Consider the following 23,538-nt stretch of genomic DNA (forward strand, 5'->3'; position numbering starts at 1 on the left):
TTCGAAATGAAACAGAAACTCCTTGGCCAGGGTGTGGGCCTTTTCTGCCCAGGAAGTACGTTGTGTGAGCTTCAGATCAAGGTGACAGTGGACAGAAGGGAGACTGATGGTACACTGCCAAGCAGATTATCTAAGCTTAGAGTCCTGCTTCCAACAGCTGGGATTCCAGTGCCTATGGCAGTAAATATTCAGCAACATGAATCCTGTTACATCACTGGTCCTCTCTGAGTCAAGAAAACATTTACAATGAGCAAGACATTCTAAAGAAGCCTCATGGGACTGTTTTGAAAGGGAGGCAATCATAAGCACACTGTAAAACCTATTCCAGAAAAGTAAAGAACACACTGAGTGTTCTTTAACTGGAACTTCAAATGGAGACTGAGTTTTCCATAAAGCAGAAAGTTAGAGAATAGAACAATAATAGGAGTGAGATAGTATTTTGACATTACTATGCAGAGTTTTCTTCTTTATTTTCTCTTCATTTTCTTACTTTCCAAAGAGTTGATTCTGAGCTAGGGCTCTGTTCAAGGGGTAGGGTAGGGTGGAGAATGAGAACTGCCTGATAGACATGTTTTCTCTTGGCTTTATTTCCAAAAGCCTATGCTCAAAAGGAGTGGGTTCATGCTTGTAGGAGAGAACACACTTTGGAGAAGTAGGAGAGTGTGAACCCCACTGCCCCCAAACTAAGCCCAGTAGAGTCTCCCTGAGCTGAGGAGAGGAGAGAAAGACATACTGGGTCTCTGGACTCCGCCTTTCAGTAACTTCTCTAGAAAGATGTCTCTACCCTGGGGGAAAGGTTGCCTAGCATTTCTGTATGTCTAGCAGGCATCCCAGAGTGATGCAGAAGTAGCAGGGGTGCTACAATCAGTGATGATGGAGTGTGGGAACCAATAGCCCATGGTCAGGGTATACTCTGCTCTGGTGCTTTAGAGCAGCACCAGAACCAGGGTCTCATGGATGAGCCCAGGATCAGGGAAGGAAGCATTGGGAATGCCTGGGATTGAGGGACTGGAAGTTACATTGCATGAAAGAAACATTAAAGCTATATTTCTCTTACAAGTTTTCAGTGAGTTTTATACCTACCAAACTGCTGCTTCCCAAGTAATACCTGCAACCTCCCACCCTCATCCCAATACCAAGGCTGATTGCTAATACCATATATTAGCTTTGACTATTAGAGACATTTCTATTAAATGGCATCACACTATCTGTTCTCGTTTACATCTGGCATCTTTTCCACAGCTCAGTGTTGTTGAGTTTTATCTCATTGTTACACACATTAGAACTTCATGTTGTTCACTGCCAAGTAGAATTCTGTTGCATTAATGCACAATTGGTTTGCTCTTTCTGTCTATGATCATTTGATTTGTTTCTTGTTTTTGGCTTTAAAGAATAAAATGGCTATGAAGATTTGTGTACATGTCTTTTGTTTAAAAATTACAACTTTAAGTCATACATCAAAAAAAAGAAACCACAACAAATGAGGAAGAAAGAAAAACAGAATTGAATTACATTGAGAGCATTACATAAAACTTGTAATAATGCAATAAAAAGAGTGCTTTGAAGAAAATTGATAGCTTTATATGCTATAATGTATAAGCATAAAAGAAGGTTAGGGGCTAAAAAACTGAATGTTTAGGGATTTAGTACTGGTCATGAGGAATCAAGTAACTTCTGCTAAAAACAACTATAAACCTCTACAAAATCTATGAAGTGACCATTTTTAGGAAACAGACAGTAGGCAGCACAAGGGGGGGCTCAATAGTGCTGCTGGTTTCTTTCCAGGGCACCTTCCAAACTGCAACATTGAGAACTGGGGCCCAAACAGAAACCAATCTGTGGCAAAAGACACAGAGGTCAGAGTCAGTGCTGCTGAGCAGCTGGGGTCTGTGAGGAGGGCCACTGGAAGATGGGAACTTCATGAATAAAGAGCCTCAGAAAACTCTAGTGAAATACCCTTGATATTCTGGGCAGAGTGAGACTGAGGTCTGGCAGAGGATGGCTACTGGGGTGGTGGTTCTGGTGGTGGTTCCAGAATGTGGGGAGGCATTGGAATTCTGAGCTGGTACTTAATAGTTTTTAACCACCCTTGTAGTAATTTTATACAGATAATACTTGTTAGGATTTACTTAAATATTTACCATTTTTTTGTCTACCATTCTGTCTCACATTCTCCAACTAGAATCATTTTTGGTTGTTGTTGTTGTTTTTTAAGTAGGTTAACATAAATTTTCTTTTAAGACAAGTCTTTTATTTCTGTTTTGTAAATTCATAAATATTTTATTTTGCTCTTGTTCCTGCATTACAGTTTTGTGGAATGCTGGATAACAGGCTGACTGAATTTCTCTCCACACTTTGTGGTTGTGAATGGTTGTATTTTAAGTTCCATCTCTGCTGTGGAGAAGCCTGGTCTTTCTCCTTTGCTCTTTTGCAGCTCCTCCTCCAGGCAGCACTTATTTTTAGTATCTTGTTAAGATGCACTGTGCTTTCTGGAGCCTCCTGGATTCATGTGGTGTTTTTTTGTTTTGTCAGATTTGCAGGCACTATCATTTAAAGTATTTCCACTCCTCAATTTTCTCCCCCTGAGACATCAATTATTCATATAATAAATCTTTTCATTTAATCATCCTTGTCTCTTAACCTCTCTTTCATATTTTTCTTGTTGTTATTTTCTTCAGCAAGTGTTGCTTAAATTCTTTAGATATATCTTCTCTTTGGCTATATCTAAACTGCTGTTTAACTCAACCATTGTGTTTTGACATCAATTACATTTTTTATTTTCAGAAGTTTTGCTTCATGTTCTTTTCAAGTTTCTCTATTAATTCCTGATACTCTTTATTATAGTTGTATCATTTATATGTTCACATAGGTCACAGCAACTATTCAGCATCCTGCATCTGATTGCTCTAGCATCTACAGATGTGGGACCATAAAGTGGTTGTTTATTGATTCAGTAAGTTCCACTCATAGTTTGTCTCCTCATCTAAGTGGTAATTACTCTTCCTAAGATCATGCTTGATTTTAGTCTTTTAGGTCAAAGAAGAGAACCCTGATTAACTCACATGGGAGATTGTTTTTTCTCCTGAAAGTGGTCCCCTGCCCTCTGGCTTCCCACTATCCCAATGACCCTTTTGGAAGGAGACAGTAGTTCTCCTTCAAGGTGATCTGTTAACACTAATTCAACAAATATTTATTAGCACCCATTGTGTGCCTGGCACAGTTCTAGGTGCTTGTAAAGTAAGTAACATTAAAAAATACCATAGGCTAATTGTTAAGAAGTGCTTTGGGAAAAAAATTAAAGCAATATAGGAGAAATGAGTGTGCCTAGGGTGTTTGGGGAGATGTTTTGCAATTTTGAATGGTGTGGCAAGGAAACTCTTCCTGAAAAGATGCCATCTAAGCAAAGACCTCAGTGGGGTGAGCGAGCCAGGCATACGGATACTTGAGGGATGAGCATTCTGGGTGGGAATAACAGCAGATGCTAAGACCCTGAGATGGAATATGCCTGTTTTGCTGGAAGAACCACAGAGAGATCAACATGGCTGCAGGGGAGTAAGGGGGAATGTAGGGGGTGAGGTCAGAGAGGAAGGAATATCAAACTCTTAGGCATTGGTAGGCTAGTATAAGAATTTAGGCTTTTACTTTGCATAATATGGAAAGACACTGTGGTTTTGAGCAGGATGGTGACATGATCTGACTTAGGATCTAACAGGATCACTCTTGGTTCTGTGTTAAGAATAAATTTTAGGAAGAGCAACAGAGTGAAGCTGGCAGGTCAGTTAGAAGGCCACTGTGATAATCCAGGTGAAAGAATGGTATTGTTGACCAAAGTGACAGTGGTGGAGCTCACAGGAAACAACCATAATCTGGGCTAGTCTGAAGGCTGAGCCAACAAGACTTGCTGATAGACTGGATGTAAGATGGGAGGGAAATGAGTATCCAAAGGGAAATGTGAAGGTCTGAACACTTGGCAGGATGGAGATGACATTCTTGAGAACACAAAGGCTATGCAGGAGCAGAAACTTGTGGGGGAGAAAGATAAACTCTGAACATGGTAAGTTTGAGACATTTATTTGGTATCCAAATGGAGATGACCAGTAATTAGCCAGATATATGAATCTGAAGTTCAGGAAGAGGCCTGAGCTGGAAATATGAATTGGGAGTCCTATGAGACTAGATGGGAGTTATCTTGAGACTGAATGTAGCTAGAGGGAAAAAAAAGAGATGTAAGGACCAAATTCTTGCACACTCCAATATTAAGAGGTTGGGGAAATAAGCAGGAGGAGCTAAAGTACACTGAAACTCAGCAACAACAAAAGGAATACCCTGAGAAACACAGGAAACATGTGGCTCACAGAGGACACAGTAATTGGCTGGGAGACAATGAGATCTGAGATTTAACCCGATTGAAGTGCATTCAAGAGGAAATGCAAGAAGAGGAACTGCACAATGAGTTTAGATGATTTTTAAAACTTGCTGTACTTCAAAGAGGATCAGAGAAATAAGCAGTCTAGTGGGAAATGGGAGCCAGGGAGTTCTACTTTTTAAGAAGGATGAAATAATTGTACTTTCTATATTTATGAGAAAGATCTAGTAGAAAAGGAAGGCAAGAGAGAGAAGGGAGAATTTCTGAAGTGATATCATTGAGTAAGGAAGAAGAGATTAGCTTCTGGGCCCAGGGGAGAGCCATGGCCAAGGACAGGGATAGTTCATTTATAGCCAACAGGAGGACGATAGGGCTGATATGCCCATAAGAGTGGGCATTAAAATATGTGGTGATAAAAACTTGTGGAAGTTTTCCTCTGACTTCTTAGAGTAAATGCAGCATCCAGAGGAGTAATTGCTCTGTTTTCCCCAGTTTTAACAACTATTAACTGTGTAAACATTTGTACTTATTGGTCACATCAAGAGGGAACCTTCTAAACTAGTTCTTCTTTTTTCTTGCTATTATGAGCTTCTGTTTTTAAATATATTTTATTGACTATGCTATTAGAGTTGTCCTATTTCCCCCCTTTATTCCCCTCTGCCCTCCACTCTTCTCCCACACACATCCCTCAGTTAGTTCATGTCCATGGGTCATACATATAAGTTCTTTGGCTTCTCCATTTCCCATACTACTCTTACCTCCCCTGTACATTTTGTACCTACCATGTATGCTTCTTATTCCCTGTACCCTTTTCTCCATTCTCCCCACTCTCCATCCCCCCTGATAACCCACCCTGTGATCTCCATTTCTCCAGTTCTCTTCCTTTTCTAGTTGTTTGTTTAGTTTGTTTTTGGTTGCTTTTTTTTTAGGTTCAGTTGTTGATAGTTGTGAGTTTATTGTCATTTTACTGTTCATCTTTTTATCTTCTTTTTCTTAGATAAATTTCTTTAACATTTCATATAATAAGGGCTTGGTGATGATGGACTCCTTTAACTTGACTTTATCTGGGAAGCACTTTATCTGCCCTTGCATTCTAAATGATAGCTTTGCTGGATAGAGGAATCTTGGATCTATGTCCTTGCCTTTCATGACTTGGAATACTTCTTTCCAGCCCCTTCTTGCCCGTAAGATTTCCTTTGAGACATCAGCTGATAGTCTAATGGGAACTCCTTTGAGGGTAACTGTCTCTCTTCCTCTTGCTGCTTTTAAGATTCTCTCCTTATCTTTAATCTTGGGTAGTGTAATTGTGATGTGTCTTGGTGTGTGCTTCCTTAGGTCCAACTTCTTTGGGACTCTCTGAGCTTCCTGGACTTCCTGGTAGTCTATTTCCTTTGCCAGATTGGGGAAGTTCTCCTTCATTATATTTTCAAATAAGTTTTCCATTTTTTGTTCTTCCTCTTCTCTTTCTGGCAGCTCTATGATTCAGACAATGGAACGTTTAAAGTTGTCCGATAGGTTCCTAAGCCTCTCCTCTTTTTGAATTCTTGTTTCTTCATTTGGTTCTTGTTGAATGTTTGTTTCTTCCTTCTGGTCCAAATCATTAATTTGAGTCCTGGTTTCCTTCCCTTCACTCTTGGTTCCTTGTATATTTTTCTTTATTTCACTTTGCATAGCCTTCACTTCTTCCTCTATTTTGTGACCATATTTAACAACTTCTCGAAGAATCCTGATTACCAGTGTTTTGAACTTTGCATATGATAGGTTGGCCATCTCTTCATCACTTAGTTCTATTTTTGGAGCTTTGATCTGTTCTTTCATTTGGGATCTATGTATGGTCTCAGCATGTCTATTATGTTGTAAGGGGTGAACACTTAGGTTTTTGCCAGGGTAGAGTAACCCTGTGTTGTGGCACTGTGTGTGTGGGGGGGGGGGGTCAAAGAGGGATCAGTGCAACTTGCTGGGCTTTTAGCCACTTCCCCTGCTACCTACAAGCAAATTGGGCCCTTCTGGTGCTGATTCCCAGGTGGGTGTGTGTGTGTGTACATTCTAGGACCTTGTGGGTCTCTCTAAGGAACACTCCTGTAAGACTTAGAGTTTCTCTGACCACCACACCCCCTACAGGTTTTTCCAATCAGAGGTTTTGAGGCTTTATTTCCCTGCCCTGCAACCCTGGGTTCCACAGTCTGTCTTCCTCCCCAGTTGTTCCTCCTGGTTTATCTGAATGCAAATGTGGAACTGCCTAGTCCTCCAGCCACCACCTTGCCACATCCTCTCCTCCCTGGCTGCCCATCTCTGCCCCTTTCCCCACCTGTCTGGGTGAATATTTCTTCTTTAACTCCTTGGTTGTCAGACTTCCATACAGTTCGATTTTCTGGCAGTTCTTGTTACTCTTTGTGTTTAAATTTGTTGTTGTCCTTTTGGTCATGTGAGGAGGCAAAGTGTATCTACCTATGCTTCTATCTTGGTCAAAAATCTGATTTTTCTCTTTCTTAAAGAGCTAGGGACCAGTATTAATTTACTGACTGATAAAAGTGTGCTTTACATTGTCCCCCACCCCCAACCTTTAGGACATAACTCAAAATTCCTAAATTCACCAGACAATATACCATACATATTTTCTAATGCTCACACCATTGCTCCTTCTGGGTTGTTATTCAGTGTCTGTAAGCTGATGCAGCAGACTTGTTACAAAGGCCTAACACTGGGACCAGAAGCTGAAACAAGCTCTCTGAATCAGATTGAAAAAGTGGCAAGAAAGAAGGCATCTTTGTCAAGTCTCTGTGTCCAGCAGGTCCACAGAAACCATACCATATCACACAAAGGGGATTTAACACAGAGAACTGGCTTTATAAATATGAGAGGGTTAAAAGAGCTAAAAAAGCATGCCAAGGCCCTGGTTGGTGTGGTTCAGTGGACGAGCACCAGCCTGTGGACCAAGAGGTTGCTGCACCATTTGATTTCTGGTCAGGGCACACGTGATGGGGTGTGAGAGGCAACCTCACATTGATGTTTCTTTCTTTCTCTTTCTCCCTTCTTTCCCCTCTTTCTAAAATAAATAAATCATTTTTTAAAGCATGCTGAGTTCATTCAGATTAATTAACTGCAGACATTGGTTTCAAAGCTGGCAGAGGGACCTCAAAGAAAGAGTTGGGGTTACTAGAATCTAGGAGTTTGAGATGGGGCTCCTTAGGACTGGTGTTCAGATCTATGGGGAGGGCTCACACAAGTGGTTCTCAGCCTGAGGACCAGGTCCTCTGTGGTGCCTGATGCAGAGAACAGAACAATGGTTGCCTTAGTGGCAGCTATGTGGGAAAAATGAGAAAAAGGAGTTAAAAGTACAAACTTTTATAACTTCCAGTTATAAAGTAGGTCCTGGAAATATAACGTACAGCACTGAAACTATAGTTAATAATATTATATTGTATATTTGCAAGTAGCTAGGTGATTGGATCTTGAAAGTTATCATCATAAGAAAATAATGTGTAACTATGTATGGTGATAGATGTGAGCTAGACTTATTGTCATGATCACTTTGCAATGTATACAAATACTGAATCATTACATTGTATACCTGAAACAAATCTAATGTTATGTAAATTCTACCTCACTAAAAATAAAAAGAAGAAATAGCTAGGGTTGGAACCAAGTGTCTGTTCTAACTGGACTGAAGCTGAAAACAGAAAGGAACTTCCTCTCTGCTTGTCCTTACTCTCAGTCTTCACTGAGTGCCTCCCAATGGGAGAATAGGACAGTAAGCCAACTAATGTGGCAATTTGGGAAATAAAGTCTTTCAGAGTCCCAATTCCAACCTTCACAAAGAGGGTGTGGAGCTCAGGGTGAGAAGTTATATAAGCAACCCAACCTCATAACCTGGAACTCTGGTAAGACACTAGAGACAGCCCAGGTGAGCCTACAATGACAGCAGCCCCAGTCAAGACTGACTGTCACTGACTCTCAGCAAGTAAGAGGTGTTCGCTTGAGTCCAGTTAACTGACAGAAATACGAGAGAAAACAAATTGTTGTCTTAAGCCACTAGGTCTTGATTATTTGTTACTTGTCAATGGATAACAAATGGACTCAGGAATGGAGGGAAATTATTTCAAGAGAACAGGACTGGATCCTAATCAGGAAACTAGTGACAAAGATCAGTGACTGTTATGTACCTCCCATTTTTCTGCTTTAGAATAAGAGTGTCTAATGTGTGTCAATTATATATTGGGGCAGATAAGTTATCTCTTTAATTCATAGGTCTTCAAAGCAAAAGGAAGTGTACTTAAGGAAGAGCATCAGAAAAGCCTCATCTACATCTAGACTTAACTTAGAATTATGAGATCCTAAACTCAAAGCCAATGGTATAAGGAATGAGATTTTGAGGGTCCTGTGGGGACAATATAAATTAATTTTGGCCAGTGGGAAGGTGGTAGCAGATCCAAGATAATTGCAAATTCATGACACTCTCCCCATAGAAAAGTATGTTTCTCCATCTTTTTTGATTGGGTGGCCTGTAGCTACTTTGACCAACTGATTATGGCAGAAATAACCACCATTCCGGGCCTAGCCTCTAGGAGGACCAGCAGTTTCTGCCTGTTCTCCCAGAGCTCTGCCCTGTCCTGGAAGAAGTACAGTCACCCACGTAGTGAGGTCCCTAGACCACACAAGGAAGGCAATGGCCCTGCTGAGTTTTGTCCTTTAAGTCACTGGTCAAGCTAAGAGATCAGCTGGACCCTTCAGACCAGGCTAGCTATAAGCCACGTAACATCAAGTGACACTTGTTGATGTCACATGAAACAGAAGAATCTACCAATTCAGCTTTGCCCCAAAGACCCATCAAATCAAGAGATACAAAATACAAACGTTTCAAGCCTTAAGTTTTGAGAGGAGTTTTTGTTACAGCACTATATACCCCAAATGATTTGTGTTTGTTCTGGTTTTTTTTTTTTTTTTTGCTAGCTTCCCATTTATAGTCCTCCTAAACCCACAGGGAAGAAAATTATGTCTACTCTAGACTTCTTAAATCTCTCCTCTGAGAATGATTTAACACCTTCAATAATAAACTCTCTGTTTTACTACACACATGCAAGCAGCTTTACGAAGACCCAAGGTACATCATTGGAATTCAGTCTTGTCTTCTAACTTTTATAGTTCTGGTCATACTAGCTTTGTTCCAAAGGCTAAAGAATTTAACCTAGCTGCTTGATTAAAAGAATATTATGGGCCCTGGCTGGCATAGCTCAGTGGATTGAGTGTGGGCTGAGAACCAAAGTGTTGCAGGTTTGATTCCCAGTCAGGGTACATGCCTGGATTGCAGGCCACAGCCCCCAGGAACCTCACATTGATGTTTCTCTCTCTCTCTCTCTTTCTCCTTCCCTTCCGTCTCTAAAAATAAATAAATAAAATCTTAAAAAAAGAATATTATGGTAAAATCATGTTTTTCGTTTAAAAGACAAGAATTCACACTATAAACAAAGAGTAATGCCACTCCAAAGAATGTTCTTTTAATTTGGCCATTGGCCAAAGGCATTTTCCTGTGTCATCACTCTGGCTTGGTGTGACATGGAATGATTATATTTAGAAAGCATTGACTTTGGACAAGTATGCTAAATGTGTACAGTTGCATGCCATATGCTTTTCATTTTGCAATAATCTATTTTGAGATTTCCATTTTTCCTGTTTTTCCTCAGCAGTCTTTCCTGAATGACAGCATGTTAAAAATTGCAGGAGCTGTCTCTAGTGGCTTAGGCAGTCTAACTTATTTTAAATATTGGCCTCCTGGTATTTATTTAAGGCTTTAACTTTAGGAACTATTATCAAGTTATATATAGTGACTTTCCCTTTGGTGTTTTGTCATTATATTTTTAGGTTTTATGTATTATTTAAAACATTAAAACATATTTGTGAATGGACTCCTGGGCTTCTCCCATCTATACTGAGGTGGCAGGGATGTGCTCTCATATTATTAAGCTGCCATCAGTGATGAGGTATCTCTGTCATCCTAAATTGTCCATTTGCCACATAAAATCTTTGTACCTGAAATCTTTCTTCCCTGAAAAATATAATCTTCATACATCACTTTGATGTCAATTATACAGTAAAGTATTGTTTCAGCAATTTGTCTCTAATGTAACTTGGTACAATGTTCTGGGGCTTATGGAGAAAGTGACCATATGTTCCAAGGGAAAAGTCAGTGTAGGCTAATGGATGAGAATACTGGGACTTAATGGCTGCCATAGCTCAGATTTCCTTTCCCACTTGCCAGTCCCTGGTGAAGATTGAAATAACATGATATCTCATTCAATACACTTGGCATTCTAATCTCTGAGACCCATCTACCAGTTTAAAGAATAAATTCTATGTTACCAAAAATATCTCATTTTGAAATTTGTCTTGTCAAAATTTTCCTTGAAAAGGAATTCTTCCTTAATTTTAGTTTCTTAAGTTATCCCACTTGCTTTAATTAGAGTCCTATTTAAGTCTTAAATTTCCTAACTCCAAATTATTAGACTGAGTGGAGGAAGTAAGTTCTTTTGAAATATGTATTGTATTACACGCCTACTAATCCATGAAAAACAACAATGAGCTACAAAGTTCATTCATATGCATGCAGTAGGGTGCCATTAAAGCTTTAACAACTGGCTTTCCAAATAAAAGTCCTGATTTGTAGAATCTATCAATGTCTGTGGTGCAAATACTCCTATTATGTCTGACTTCAAACTGCTAAATGGCATCACTGAACATGGCATCTCTTCATCTATTGAGATAAAAAATAAATTAAAATTTCACGTTTTCTCTTTGAAGTAAATTAGTAAAAACCACGAGTACAAAAAATAAAACTTTTTGGTCATTTTTATACCTTTATTATATGCCTTAAATTAAGTTTAAAAATATATACCAAGGGAAAAATTACTGTCTAAGAATTTCTTGATGGCTGGGTTAGTCCTACATTTACCTGTGTCCCCAGTCTCAATCAGGAATGATTTGGCCAGAGAAGCATACTTCCTCTTATCAAGTTCAAAAAGTATCAATTCTATATCATTAAATATATCAAGTATATATAACACAATATACACATACAATATAAAGTATGTACATGTTGGGGGGACCTCAATGAAAACAAAGGAAATATATAATACTTTAACAGACCTATTTCTTAACCAGTTAAAACCTGTTTACTATTTTGATTGGATATAATGAATTTCATAGAATCAAAAGAATATGAACATGGTGATAGTTAATTCTCATTTAAAGATTGATTCTACTTTCAAAGATGTCTGAACATCTCACCAATTATTTATAGAAAAGAATACGCTAAAATGCAATATATTAAAATTTAAAATGAAAAGTACTATAGGTTCATAATCCCTCTTCCAAAACTCTTGGAGACACAGGTGGGTATTCAGAAGTTTTCAGCAGTGTTCTAAGACAGTATCAGTAGTTAAATACATTAATATTTCTGCACAAAAATGTATGACTATTTATACAGAATGGAATAAGTGAAGATTAACTATAACCTCATGTTAGTTAAAATCAAATTTTGCGTCCAGATGAGTTCAGGTCAGATCAGGATTTGTAGCCAAACTGAATTATAAAAAGATTTTCAATTTGTAGAGCTTTTTTAGGATCTGGAAATGCAGATGAGAGATTGAAAGACTACACTGAAAGAGAAACTTTGTTTTTAAAGAGCTTTATAATGTTGTTGAGTGATTTTCTTTAGGGCTTTTATAGAGAATCTAAAATGATTGTAGACTTCTGCTCAATGTGGTAGCATAAGTAAACACAGCTCGCCTCCTTGCACAACCACATAAAAATTTAAAGTATAGAACAACCATCATTCAGAACAGTAAGAAATTGAGCTGAATGGAAGAAACCACATTGAGACTGGTAGGAGGGGCAGAGATACAGAACAGGCTGCTCTCACACCCACAGGTAGCAGATAAAAATCAAGAAGGATATCTCAGGAGTGAGAGGTCCCTTCCCCACACCAGTCCCCACAGCCCAGGGTTCCAGTGCCAGGAAAATAAGTCACCATAACGTCTGGCTGTAAAAACCAGCAGGGATTAAGGCTGTGGAAGATAGAAACTTCTGGAATTTCATGCAGTTCCTCTTAAAGGGCCTGACAGAATTTATTCAGACTCACTCCTTCTGAGCTCTAGTGCCTGGGCAGCCGATTAAAATGCATCAGAGATATACAGGGAGAAAATGAATTGTCTGGCATCAAGGTGAGGGCTACAGGCAGCTTTCTTCCAGGCAGAAGTGCTGGTAGAGGTCATTGTTCCTTTTCTGACCTTTTTCCCCACAGATCCACAGAGTGGGCAGGTTGGTGCCATTTCTGAGACTCCATCAACCTGGTTTACACTGTTTGACCCATAATGGTGATTCCCTGACGTTCTGCTCTATCCAACTTTGGGCCCAACTAAGCTATTTCCAGTGGCTTTTCCATATAAATGGCTTGTTTTGGCTCCTGCTTCAGATTTTCCTAAATTATTGCAAAAAAGTACCATGTGGCTTCTGTAAGCCCTGTACCTCTTGCTAAGTTCCCCCACGCCTGGAACCAGCAGCAGCCAGCCTTGGTTCACAGCTTGGCCTTTTCTGAACACCTCAAAGGCCAGCACAAGTAGAAGCCATTTGCAGATTGCTTTGCAGCTAATGTTGTGTGACCCAGACAGAAGACAGGAAGTGGCTAACCTTGGACACAGCAATAATAATCAATGCTCAACTATTATACAACAGTAGGGTGTACAGAGCCCACAGAAAGAGTACATCTTGAGTACACAGCTCAGGTAATAGAGAAGTCTGTGCCACTGGACCCACAGGACACCTACTACATAAGGCCACTCTATCAAGCCTGGGAGATGTAGTGGCTCTACTTAATACATAGAAATAAACACAAGGAGGCTGCCAAAACGAGGAAACAAAGAAACATGGCCCAAATGAAAAAATAGAACAAAACTCTGGAAAAAGAATTAAACAAAATGGAGACAAGCAATCTACTAGATGCAGAGTTCAAAACACTGGTTATAAGGATGCTCAATGAACTTAGTGAGGACCTCAACAGCATAAAAAAGATCCAGTCAGAAATTAAGGATACACTAATTGAAACAAAGAACAATTTACAGGGAACCAACAGTAGAGAGGATGAAGCCAAGAATCAAATCAGCAATAGGGAATATAAGGAAGCAAAAAGCAACCAATCAGAATAGCAAGAACAAAAAAAGAATCCAAAAAAACTAGGATAGTGTAAGGAGCCTCTGGGACAACTTTAAGCATACCAACATTCAGATTATAAAGGTGCTGGAAGCAGAAGAGAAAGAGCAGCAAATTGGAAACCTATTTGAAAACATAATAGACAGAAAACTTCCCTGATTTAGTGAAGGAAATAGACATACAAGTTCAAGAAACAGAGAGAGTCCCAAACAAGATGGACCTAAAAAGACCCACTCCAAGACACATCGTAATTAAAATGCCAAAGTTTAGATACAAAGAGAGAATCATAAAAGCAGCAAGAGAAAAGTAGTTAGTTACCTACAAGGGAGCCCCTGTAAGACTGTCAGCTGATTTCTGAAAGGAAACTTTTTAGGCTAGGAGGGATTAGCAAGCAATATTCAAAGTGATGAAAAGCAAGCACCTACAAGCAAGATTACTCTACTCTGGAAAGCTATCATTTAGAATCAAAGGACAGATAAAGAGCTTCCCAGACAATAAAAAATAAAAGAGTTCATCAGCATCAAGCCAGTACTATATGAAATATTAAAGGGTTTTCTTTAAGAAGCTCAAAAATATGAACAATAAAGTGGCAATAAATAAGTATCTATCAGTAATTGAGTATAAAAAATAAAATAAACAAACAAGTAGAACAGAAACAGAATCATAGATAAAGAGGTTTTGACAGATGCCTGATGGGAGTGGGGTTGGGGCAGTAAGTGAAAAAGGTAAAGGGGTTAAGAAGTACCAATTGGTAGGTACAGAACAGTCATGGGGATTAAAAGTACAGCACATGGAATAGACTAGCCAAACAAAACACATGCATGACTCAGGGACATGGGCAACAGAGTGGCAATGGCCTAAGGGAGCAAGAGGGAGGGGTTTGCATGGAGGGGAACAAAGTGGGAAAATTTGGGACAACTGTAATAGTATAAACAATAAAATGTAATTTTAAAAAGAATAAAAAATAAAATGATGTAAACTCTGTAATTAACTTTTATTAACAACAGCAACAACAAAACTCTTAATCTTTAGGACCACCCATCCTGTACACATAATACTGTATAGAAAATGAGAAAGATCTATACATTATGTTTTTTTTAGCACATCAAGATCAGTAAAACACCAATGTGGCTCTTTTAAGATTTTGACTGTTTATAATTCCAAAGGGAGTTATAGCTACAAGAGTATGAAATTCTGTGTGATGTGTGTTTTGGAGGTGGTGGCAAAGATCAGGCAAATGTAAAATAAATATTTTATTTCTTTAATTATATCCCACAAATTAAGAAAAAATAATATTTTAGTTGCAAAAAATTAAAAGATTCTAGTGACTTATGGCCAATATTTACTATTTCTTTTACTTATTTTCTTTAACCTTCCACTTCAGATGATTATATACTTGCTGACTATTTACACCCCACTCATTTTGAAAAAGTCTCCTATCATTTTCCCTCTCTTTGTAGTCTTTCATTTAGAAAAAGTCTCCTATCATTTTCCCTCTCTTTGTAGCAATAAGCATGACTATCAAAAACATTTCATGCAGGACACTCAAAAACATCAGTGAGAGTCACAGATAACAAGTGAAAGACCTAGATAAAAGCCCCCACTTAACAATGCCTTCATTTCAGTGTAAGGCAACTCTTCCACTGAGAACTTTATAAAATATACATAAACCAAGAAGTACACTGCTCAGCAGTGAAACTTCAGTGACTGCTTCTAAGTGGTCTTACTGAAGTGATGTGGGGCCCTTTGGACACCTTTATGAAATGCCAATATTTTGTCAAAACATCAACATGACACTGAGCTAGAAGTGGAGCCTAAAGAAGTTGTCAGGTATTTTCTTTGAGCGAAAAAATGTTTAAATCCCAAACTGAAAACTTGGAGCAAGATATTTGAAAGCAAATGTGTCAGCATTTGAGACTTTGTAATATGTAAATCCGTCAGCTAGAAATGAGAAATAGAAAAAACAGATAAAGATAGGGAGACAAATATAAAGAAGTATTGTTGGGAACTGCCCTGCCTGGTTTCAGAAGCTGTAATTCGCAATGGCTAAGGCTGAGTAAGAGACCTTGGGACCATAAGCCACTGAGGAGACAAAGCTTGTCTTCCTGGCAAGGGTGCTGCCTCTGCCCCCTTTACTTCACCCTGCTTGGCCCTGGGGTGGATGACTGTTAGTCAGTGATGGGTAAGATTCCTCAAGGGATGAGTGACCTAAGACAAGCATGGTCATAGTGGCACATTGGGGAAGGACTTGGGTGGCTATAGGAAAAGTGGGTGATGGACCTTCACACCTCAGTTTTGACATAGCCTGAGTCTCATTCTGTTTGTAAGAATTCTCCTAGTCTCTTGGTTGCCTTACTTCCCCTGCCTGACTTAAGCCTGAAACAATGCTGGAGGGCAGTGCAGCTCTGGGCAGGAATAGGCGGTTCCCCAGGATGATCAGGCCTGCGAAAGAATGCATAAAATTCTGTGAAAACTGCTTTTCTAAGAATTCCCTCGATTTTCTGATACAGGTCCAAACACAAAATGAGTTTGTTTCCCAAAGTTTTATGGCCCTTTAGCTAACTGACCCTGACTCAGAATAAGCCCTTATAGTTCTTTGAATATTATCTATTGTTTGATCATTACTGCCTGACAATGATTGATGAGCTTTACCTGTATTCCTGTGCAAATTGAACCCAATAAAAGCCCATTGAGGAACAGGCTCATGGCCCTTCTCCTTTGAGAGATTGGCCACCTTTCCTCTCCAAGCAGATCATGTCTTGGTAGACTTATTTATCTGTGGTGGATGGTGCAGGGCAAGGGAAGAGGACTCTGTGGGCAGAGCCCCCCCACAAGGTATTTCTCATTTATACCAGGAAATTGGAGTAAACAACCCAAATACATGAGATAAAGAAAAGGTGTCTAAAATCATCATGTTCATTTCATGAAATATAATATAGACATTAAAGCCACCTATATAAATTAAAATAACATGAAAAAAATGGTCATAATTTTAAACAAAAAAAAGGTTCCAAAATCCATAATAAAGTATCAACTTAGTCATCAGCTTTTTCCCTCATTACTAGGCCATTTGCATAAGAACACATCCTGCTCTATTGCTGACTGACTTGAAAATAATCCCTCAACCCAAACATCCACTAAATTTCTAAATTATTTATATGCTCCCACTTGCAATAAATTTTCTTGAGAGAGCTATCTATATTGGCTTTCTCCTTTGACCCAATTTCAGTCAGGATTTTGCTCTCACCATTCCACCAAAATCCATAACTTCAGTGTTGTCAGATACAGGGAACAATTCTCTTCATGTGATGCAACCAGCCAGTGGTATCTCATACAAGTGATAACTTCCTCCTTTGTGGCTCACTTTTTCTCCTTGACTTCCAGAACGCTTCTGTATCCATTCTGTCTGTATCTTATTGGTGAACAATTCTTACTCTAATTTTCTGAATACTCTCTCCACTTTCTAGCTATCTAAACATTGGAATGCCCCATGGCAAACTTCCTCTTTTTTTTAAAGATTCTATTTATTTTTAGAGAAAGGGGAAAGGAGGGAGAAAGAGAGGGAGAGAAACATCAATGTGTGGTTGCCTCTCATGTGCCCTCACACTGGGGACTTGGCCTTGCAACCCAGGCATGCACCCTGACTGGGAATTGAACCGGTGACCCTTTGGTTTGCAGGCCGACATTCAATTCACTGAGCTACACTAGCCAGGGACTACTCTTATTCCCAAATTTCTTTTCTAATACACTCTATGTTATTTGAAGTCATTTGCTCTCATGAGTCTGAATATTATCTATGTGGAATAACATTAGCTCATCCTGTCCCCAATTGACCTGACATCCCTACTTATATCATCTATTTTCCTCAAGTAAATCTGGTTCTTCCACAGTCTTCCCCATCTCAAGAAATGACTTCTAATTGTTCAGGCCCCAGATTTTGAATTTATTCTTGTCTCATCTCTTTCTCACACTCTATATCTCTTCCATTAGCAGATACATTTGACTTTACCTTCAAAAAGCCCAAGAATGTCTCCACTGTCCTCACCTTTACCACTACCTCCCAGGCCCAAGCCTAATACCTTGCATCTCACCTATTCTTTTATTTTTCATATTTATAAAGGTCTTTATAATACAAGATTATTTCTAAAAGTAACTCCCCCATCTTCATTTGGTACTATGATTTTTATTTGTGAATTATTAATCTACTTTTTACTTGGTATGAGGTAAGAATCTAACTTTGGTTTTTATCTTGGTGGCTACTCAGTGGTCTCAACTCCATTCATGAATAAATTCATCTTTCCCCTACAAGATGAAATGCCACCTCTGTCATATATTGTTTCCTTATAGAAAATTGTGTTTTGTTGAAGCCATTATTCAGTTTAGGGATCTAGAAATTCCCCTGGGTCATTTCACAAGAGCTGATGCTAGATATGACCAACTAACTCCCAGTAGATATGTGTGGCAAGAAACTCAGAAAAAGTAATATGGAGGATACAGGCAGAGAGCTTTGCTGAAATTAAGAGAGCAAATAGGAACAGAGAAAAGATTAAAATATAGTGGAAAACATAGGAAAGATCCCAAAACAAATGCTTTAATAATGCAGAAGGTGATTCCAATCGCTCTCATGATAAAGTCCAAATTCTATCATGTGGACCCCTGGATTTCTCTGATCTGGTCTCCATTTACCTCTTCAGCCAAGGGTAGGTTACCTCCTGCTTGTCTTTGCATTTCAGCCTACACATTATTCCCTGGTGTCTACTTCCATGACCTGGCCAATGCTGAGTAAGGAATTCTTCTGTGTCTCTGCAGGATTCTCTCTGGCATAGAGGCTACTAATCTAGTCCCTTAATGCTTCCACCTCTGATGTGGATATTTTCCTACACTCTCTAGCTTCTATTTCTCTTTCTCCAGGTAACTAAATTTCTCTCAGAGGACAGCTTTTCTGTTACAATAAGCACGTGTGATTCTGGTGCTATTGACTCCACCTAGAGGTCCCACACAAGATCTAGGGCAAAGCCACTTAGCACCAATCATTCTTTGAGCCCCAATGATTAGTTCAGGAATGGTGTGTACCCTGAGACAGCTAATAGGACACAGCGAAACTTAAGCTGGATGTATCTCACCTATTCTTCACAATAGACCCCAACTGGGCAGCTCCTACCCCCTCTTGCTGTCTCCTGCAGTCCTTTCTCAGAGAAGATGGTCATCTTTGTAAAAAGCTAAGTCAAATGATGTATTTGCTCCTCTGCTCAAACACATATATCTTCCATCTGGATCTACACTCAGCATTAATTCTGAACCTCTCTAGTATGCACAGCTTACAACTGCCTTGCACTTATGCTCTGAACACACATTCAATGCTGCCAATTAAGATGAAGGCAGAAATAACACAAGGACTAGCTAGCTGCTGCCTTAATTGCTGTGGGTGACCAGCCCTGTTGTGAACAGTGTGAGTGGTTTTTATTTTGTTTCGTTCTCTGAAGTAGCATCCCAGTATCCAGAGACCAGCTTTGTGGAGGAAGATGGGCATTTGCAGAAGTAGCAGCTTCCTGATCCCTGATCACAGCATTGGCTGTGGGGCTCCAGAAGAGGACAGATGCTATGTGGGCCCAATTCCCTCCTTCCTGTTTAGGGCAGAGAGTAGCTTGCATGGCATGTCCTTGTAGGGAGATTTTCTGGAAGTCATTCCCAGAGGTCCATTGAGAACCTGTTCCCCAGCCCTTCCAGAGATTTCATAAGTACCAAATTCACTGAATTCTATCATTTTTTTCTTCAATTAGCCAGAGAATTTTCTCTTCTGTTACTGGCTAACATATCATGCCACAGTGCATTCCCAAGTCCTTGCTGTCACCCAGGAGTCCCTGTTGCCCTGTTGCTGCTCTGCTTGAAGACCCACTTTCCTTCCTTGCTCACTCTGGTCCAGAAATACAGAAAAAGAAACATACCATTACAAAGGAAACAGATGAAAATGAAGCCACAACTGCTTCAGTGCCTTCTGAGTCAGTGAGTGCTATCATTCACAAATGTATTTGCCTTGCCCAGAACAATGAGAAGAAATACTAAATGTGACAGCATTCACATGCATTGCTAGTCCTAAATAAAGACTGCAGATGCCTGCCTCTTTTTGGTGAGTCTCTGGATTTAGTTTAGCTTCTTCAAATTCCTATTTATCTGTGCTAGTCGAGCCAGTGTGAAATTCAGGATTGTTGTCTCTTTCATAGCAACACTCTGCTTACCTGGTATCAATTTTCTGTTCTTGTTTTCCTTTTGTGGGATTTTCAGATGATTTTCAATAAAAAGTAAAAACAAAAAAATTCTGGTTTGTTTCATATGAATTGCTCTAAAGGCCTGCATCCCTCGTTTCCCATTTATGTTGTTAATATTTATATTTGGAAGAATTTTACATTTGCACTTGTACAATTTTAACTCACTGGCACATGCCCTCAGAAGGGCAGGTCTACATGGACTTTATTAATTTCAAATCTGTCATCCTGGACATCCTATGAACTTACCACAGCTCAGCCAATGTGATTATTTTAACTGCCTACACTGTTAGGGCTAAATTCCACAGCAAAAAATCCGTAAATGTGTCCAAACCACAAAAAATCAATAAGTTGAAATCTGACATGATGGGGAATTTAAAAAGCTACATTTATTTATTCCCTTTTAGCCACCAAATTAACAGTATACTCTAGTATTTGACTGGAAAACTGTACTTATTTTTATTTTTTTATATTGTGTTTGAGTTCCAGGAGGGAAAACAAATTTATGCTTTAGTGACCTTGTGGATGATATCAGGATATCTTTCATAAACAGGTGGATGGCTTTGTTTTTTAAGAAGTTCAGATTTAAGAATTAGATTTGAAATAAATGTTAGAAATATCTTTATTGCCAGATATTTGTATCCTGAGGAATAGGATCTCATGCCTTGTATGAGAACTGAAATGAAAAGCTTGTTAAGGATGAGGGACCCATGGCCGCTGAGCTCACTGATTCTTGGAAAGAGAACACTTCCTGGTGGCTTCTGGCATGCCTAGCCTTTAAAGGGGGAATGCCCAACAGGGCAGAGTGGAAATAGACCACCTCTAGCTTTGGAGATTCCATCAGATGAAACTGTGTTTTAACAAGAATGTGTGTGTCTTTTCCACCCAAGTTTCTGTTAAAGCCTTCCTCAATCTCCACTTGTGCAGTTTGGTATTTTTAAAATGCAAGTGCACATCATACATGGCTAGTCCTATTAAATTTCATCTTGTGAGACTTGACTCACAACTTCAGCCAATGGAGAGTTCTGGAAATCTAATTCTGTCATTCATTATATGCCCCTTCTTTAACTTTTGCATTATCTACAGTTTTGATAAACCTGTACTCTGATTTTTCATTTAACTCACTGATCAAAATATTGAGCAAGGTAACTTGTCCTTGGACAAAAAACTACCGCCAAGCTGCCATTTGCCAATCTATCCATCAGACCTTGGGGAGTATAATTTTCAACAAATTAATGTTCTCAGGATGTTATTCAGAATTTCTTAGCCCAAAGTAAACCATAAGAAAGACTCCTAAAGTAAGTCACTTAGCCACTCAAGGATATTTGGGGTTGGTGTGTATTTTGAACTAAATACCTGTGCTCCGCCCCCCTCCCCACCCCCACAACAAATCCATATGTTGAAGTCCTAACCTCCAGTGTGGTGGTATCAGGAAGTAGTGGCTTTGGGGGGTGATCAGGTTTAGAGGAGACCACAAGGAAGGAGCTTCCAGATAGGATTAGTGCCTTTATAAGAAGAGGAAGAAGCACCATAACTTCCTCTTTCCACCATGTGAGAGAGAACACAGCAAGAAGACAACCTCCACCAAACAGGAAAAGAGCCCTTACCAAGCATCAGATCTTCTGGCACTTTGAACTTGAATCTCCCAGCCTCCAAAACTGTGAGGAATAAATGTGTGCTTTGTAAGCCACACAGTCTTGGCATTTTTTTATAGCAGCTGAGCTAAGACAGTGGATTTTCAGCCAATATCCTTCTTAAAGTGTCTACAGTTCACTATTGTCAAATCTATGTTGTGTCAGCCACAAGCTGGGTCACTTTTCCTTATGGCAATGATGCATATGATAAGTCAGGGAGCTGAATCTTGCGAGAGGCCACTGGACATTGTGCCCATGTGCACAAGGCAGTCACAAATGAGACTTACATTATGGTGATTATATGTATGTCCCCAGAGTTTCTGTCTCTTTAGTTATAAGCCACATGGATTTCGATTCTTGTTCATACTTTGTATTTCTGCGAAACCAGGGAAGCCAATTTAACAATGTTTCCAAGGGAATGAGATTTCAATTTCATCAGGCTTTTTGAGGAAAAGTGTTTGAAATTTACACAAATCACCACAAACTTTTAGGAGAATTTATCCCCCTCTCTAGTTAACTTTTCTTTCCCAAATAACATATTCATAAATAAAAATAGTTACCTTTTAAAAGGTAACTATTAAAAGGCACTTATTCTACTCAATCAGTTTTGTCTTTTAAAATGCAAAAACTGTTGGACTTCCATATTTTCCACATTGGTACATTAGGGAGCACATTTCTTCTCATACACTGAGAGCTTGAACCCAAGGGATCCTAAGTGGATGTATGTGACACTAGTGGTAGGTGAAGATCTACCTTTTCCATTGGCTCTTATGGGCATTCAGGTAAAAGAAGGATAAGTGGTATAAGACCTAAGAGTCTTCCCTGGCTGGTGTAGCTCAGTGGATTGAGTGCAGGCTGCGAACCAAAGGATCACTGGTTCTATTCTCAGTCAAGACACATGCCTGATTTGCGGGCCAGGTCCCCAGTGGGGGCCACATGAGAGGCGACCACACATTGATGTTTCTCTTCCTCTCTTTCTCCCTCCCTTCCCCTCTTTCTAAAAATAAATAAATAAAATCTTAAAAGAAAAAAAAAGACCTAAGAGTCTGGTAAGAACACATACTGGTGCTGAGACCTCATGAAACAGTTGAGGTCTTCAGACATCCAGAAACTCATCTCCTGATTGTATTCCAATTCTGGAGCCTCAGGATAGGTGGAAAAGTGGCTCAGGGACCAAAGACATGAAAAGAAAATTCTCCAGTCTAGGGTTCCCTGCAGATACCCCATCAGGTACCAACTATGAATCCCAGCCTAATGCTATGAAATATTCGCATTCATGTGTATCCTATGGTCTCCCAACAAAGACTGGGTATGGCTATACTTCACACCATGCCTCCCATGCCAGTCAGAGGAATATTTTTTTTTAATTCCTGTTAATCTTTTATTATGTGTCAGGCACATAAACTTACAAATATGATCATGTTTAACAAAAACTCTATATTGGTTAATCAACCTTCTTAAGGTCATGTAACTAGAAGCAGAGTAGCCAGGATTTGGACTCAAGTTTGTCTGACCCTAAATAAACCCTAGTTTATTTCTTTGCACATGCTGCTTCCACCTGCTCCAACCAGTGGGATTCTTCCATTTCACTTTGTTCTTGGAATCTGGGGGGTCAGAGTAACCTTAGGAAGGAGATAGACAGAGATGTCTAGTCCTGCTTAGCACTCTTTTTGACTCATGTATGTTTGCTTCTAAATCCACTCACATAATTCAGCAACTTCCAGGTCTATAATTGCTGAGCTTTGAACTTGAGCTGAGCTGAGGCTGATCCTGTAAATGGGGAGACTATTTCAAGGGAAATATTTTAGTATCACATTCTTTCTGGTTCATATACCATTTGTTCGTATGTGTACCTACCAGCTGGGTCACCATTGTGCTGGTCATAGTTAAGTAGCCCCACTTCTTGAGAGAATGCCAAGCTCAAGGCAAGTTGGAAGCAATGTGTATCATGGGTTGAATGCCCCAAAAGAGGCATTACATTAATTCACATGTTTTTCATGGTTTATCTGTATTTTATTCTGAAGAACAATGAGCTCTGACACAACCATACAAAAATGCATTAATTACTGAAATT

General features: G+C 39.4%; 1 protein-coding gene across 1 annotated transcript in view; it reads left to right on the forward strand.

Moving 5' to 3' along the window:
• The first annotated feature begins 6 nt into the window (after positions 1 to 6).
• Positions 7 to 23,538, forward strand: part of RXFP2 (relaxin family peptide receptor 2) — a 160,983-nt gene continuing 137,451 nt past the window's right edge. Inside the window, exon 1 of the mRNA XM_045844773.1 lies at positions 7 to 109. Within this exon, the coding sequence (XP_045700729.1) occupies positions 7 to 109 (103 nt within the window). The remainder of the gene's footprint in view (positions 110 to 23,538) is intronic.

This window comes from Phyllostomus hastatus, unplaced genomic scaffold (genome assembly GCF_019186645.2).
Source record: "Phyllostomus hastatus isolate PE091 unplaced genomic scaffold, TTU_PhHast_1.1 phas_contig_41, whole genome shotgun sequence".
NCBI classification, from domain to species: domain Eukaryota; kingdom Metazoa; phylum Chordata; class Mammalia; order Chiroptera; family Phyllostomidae; genus Phyllostomus; species Phyllostomus hastatus.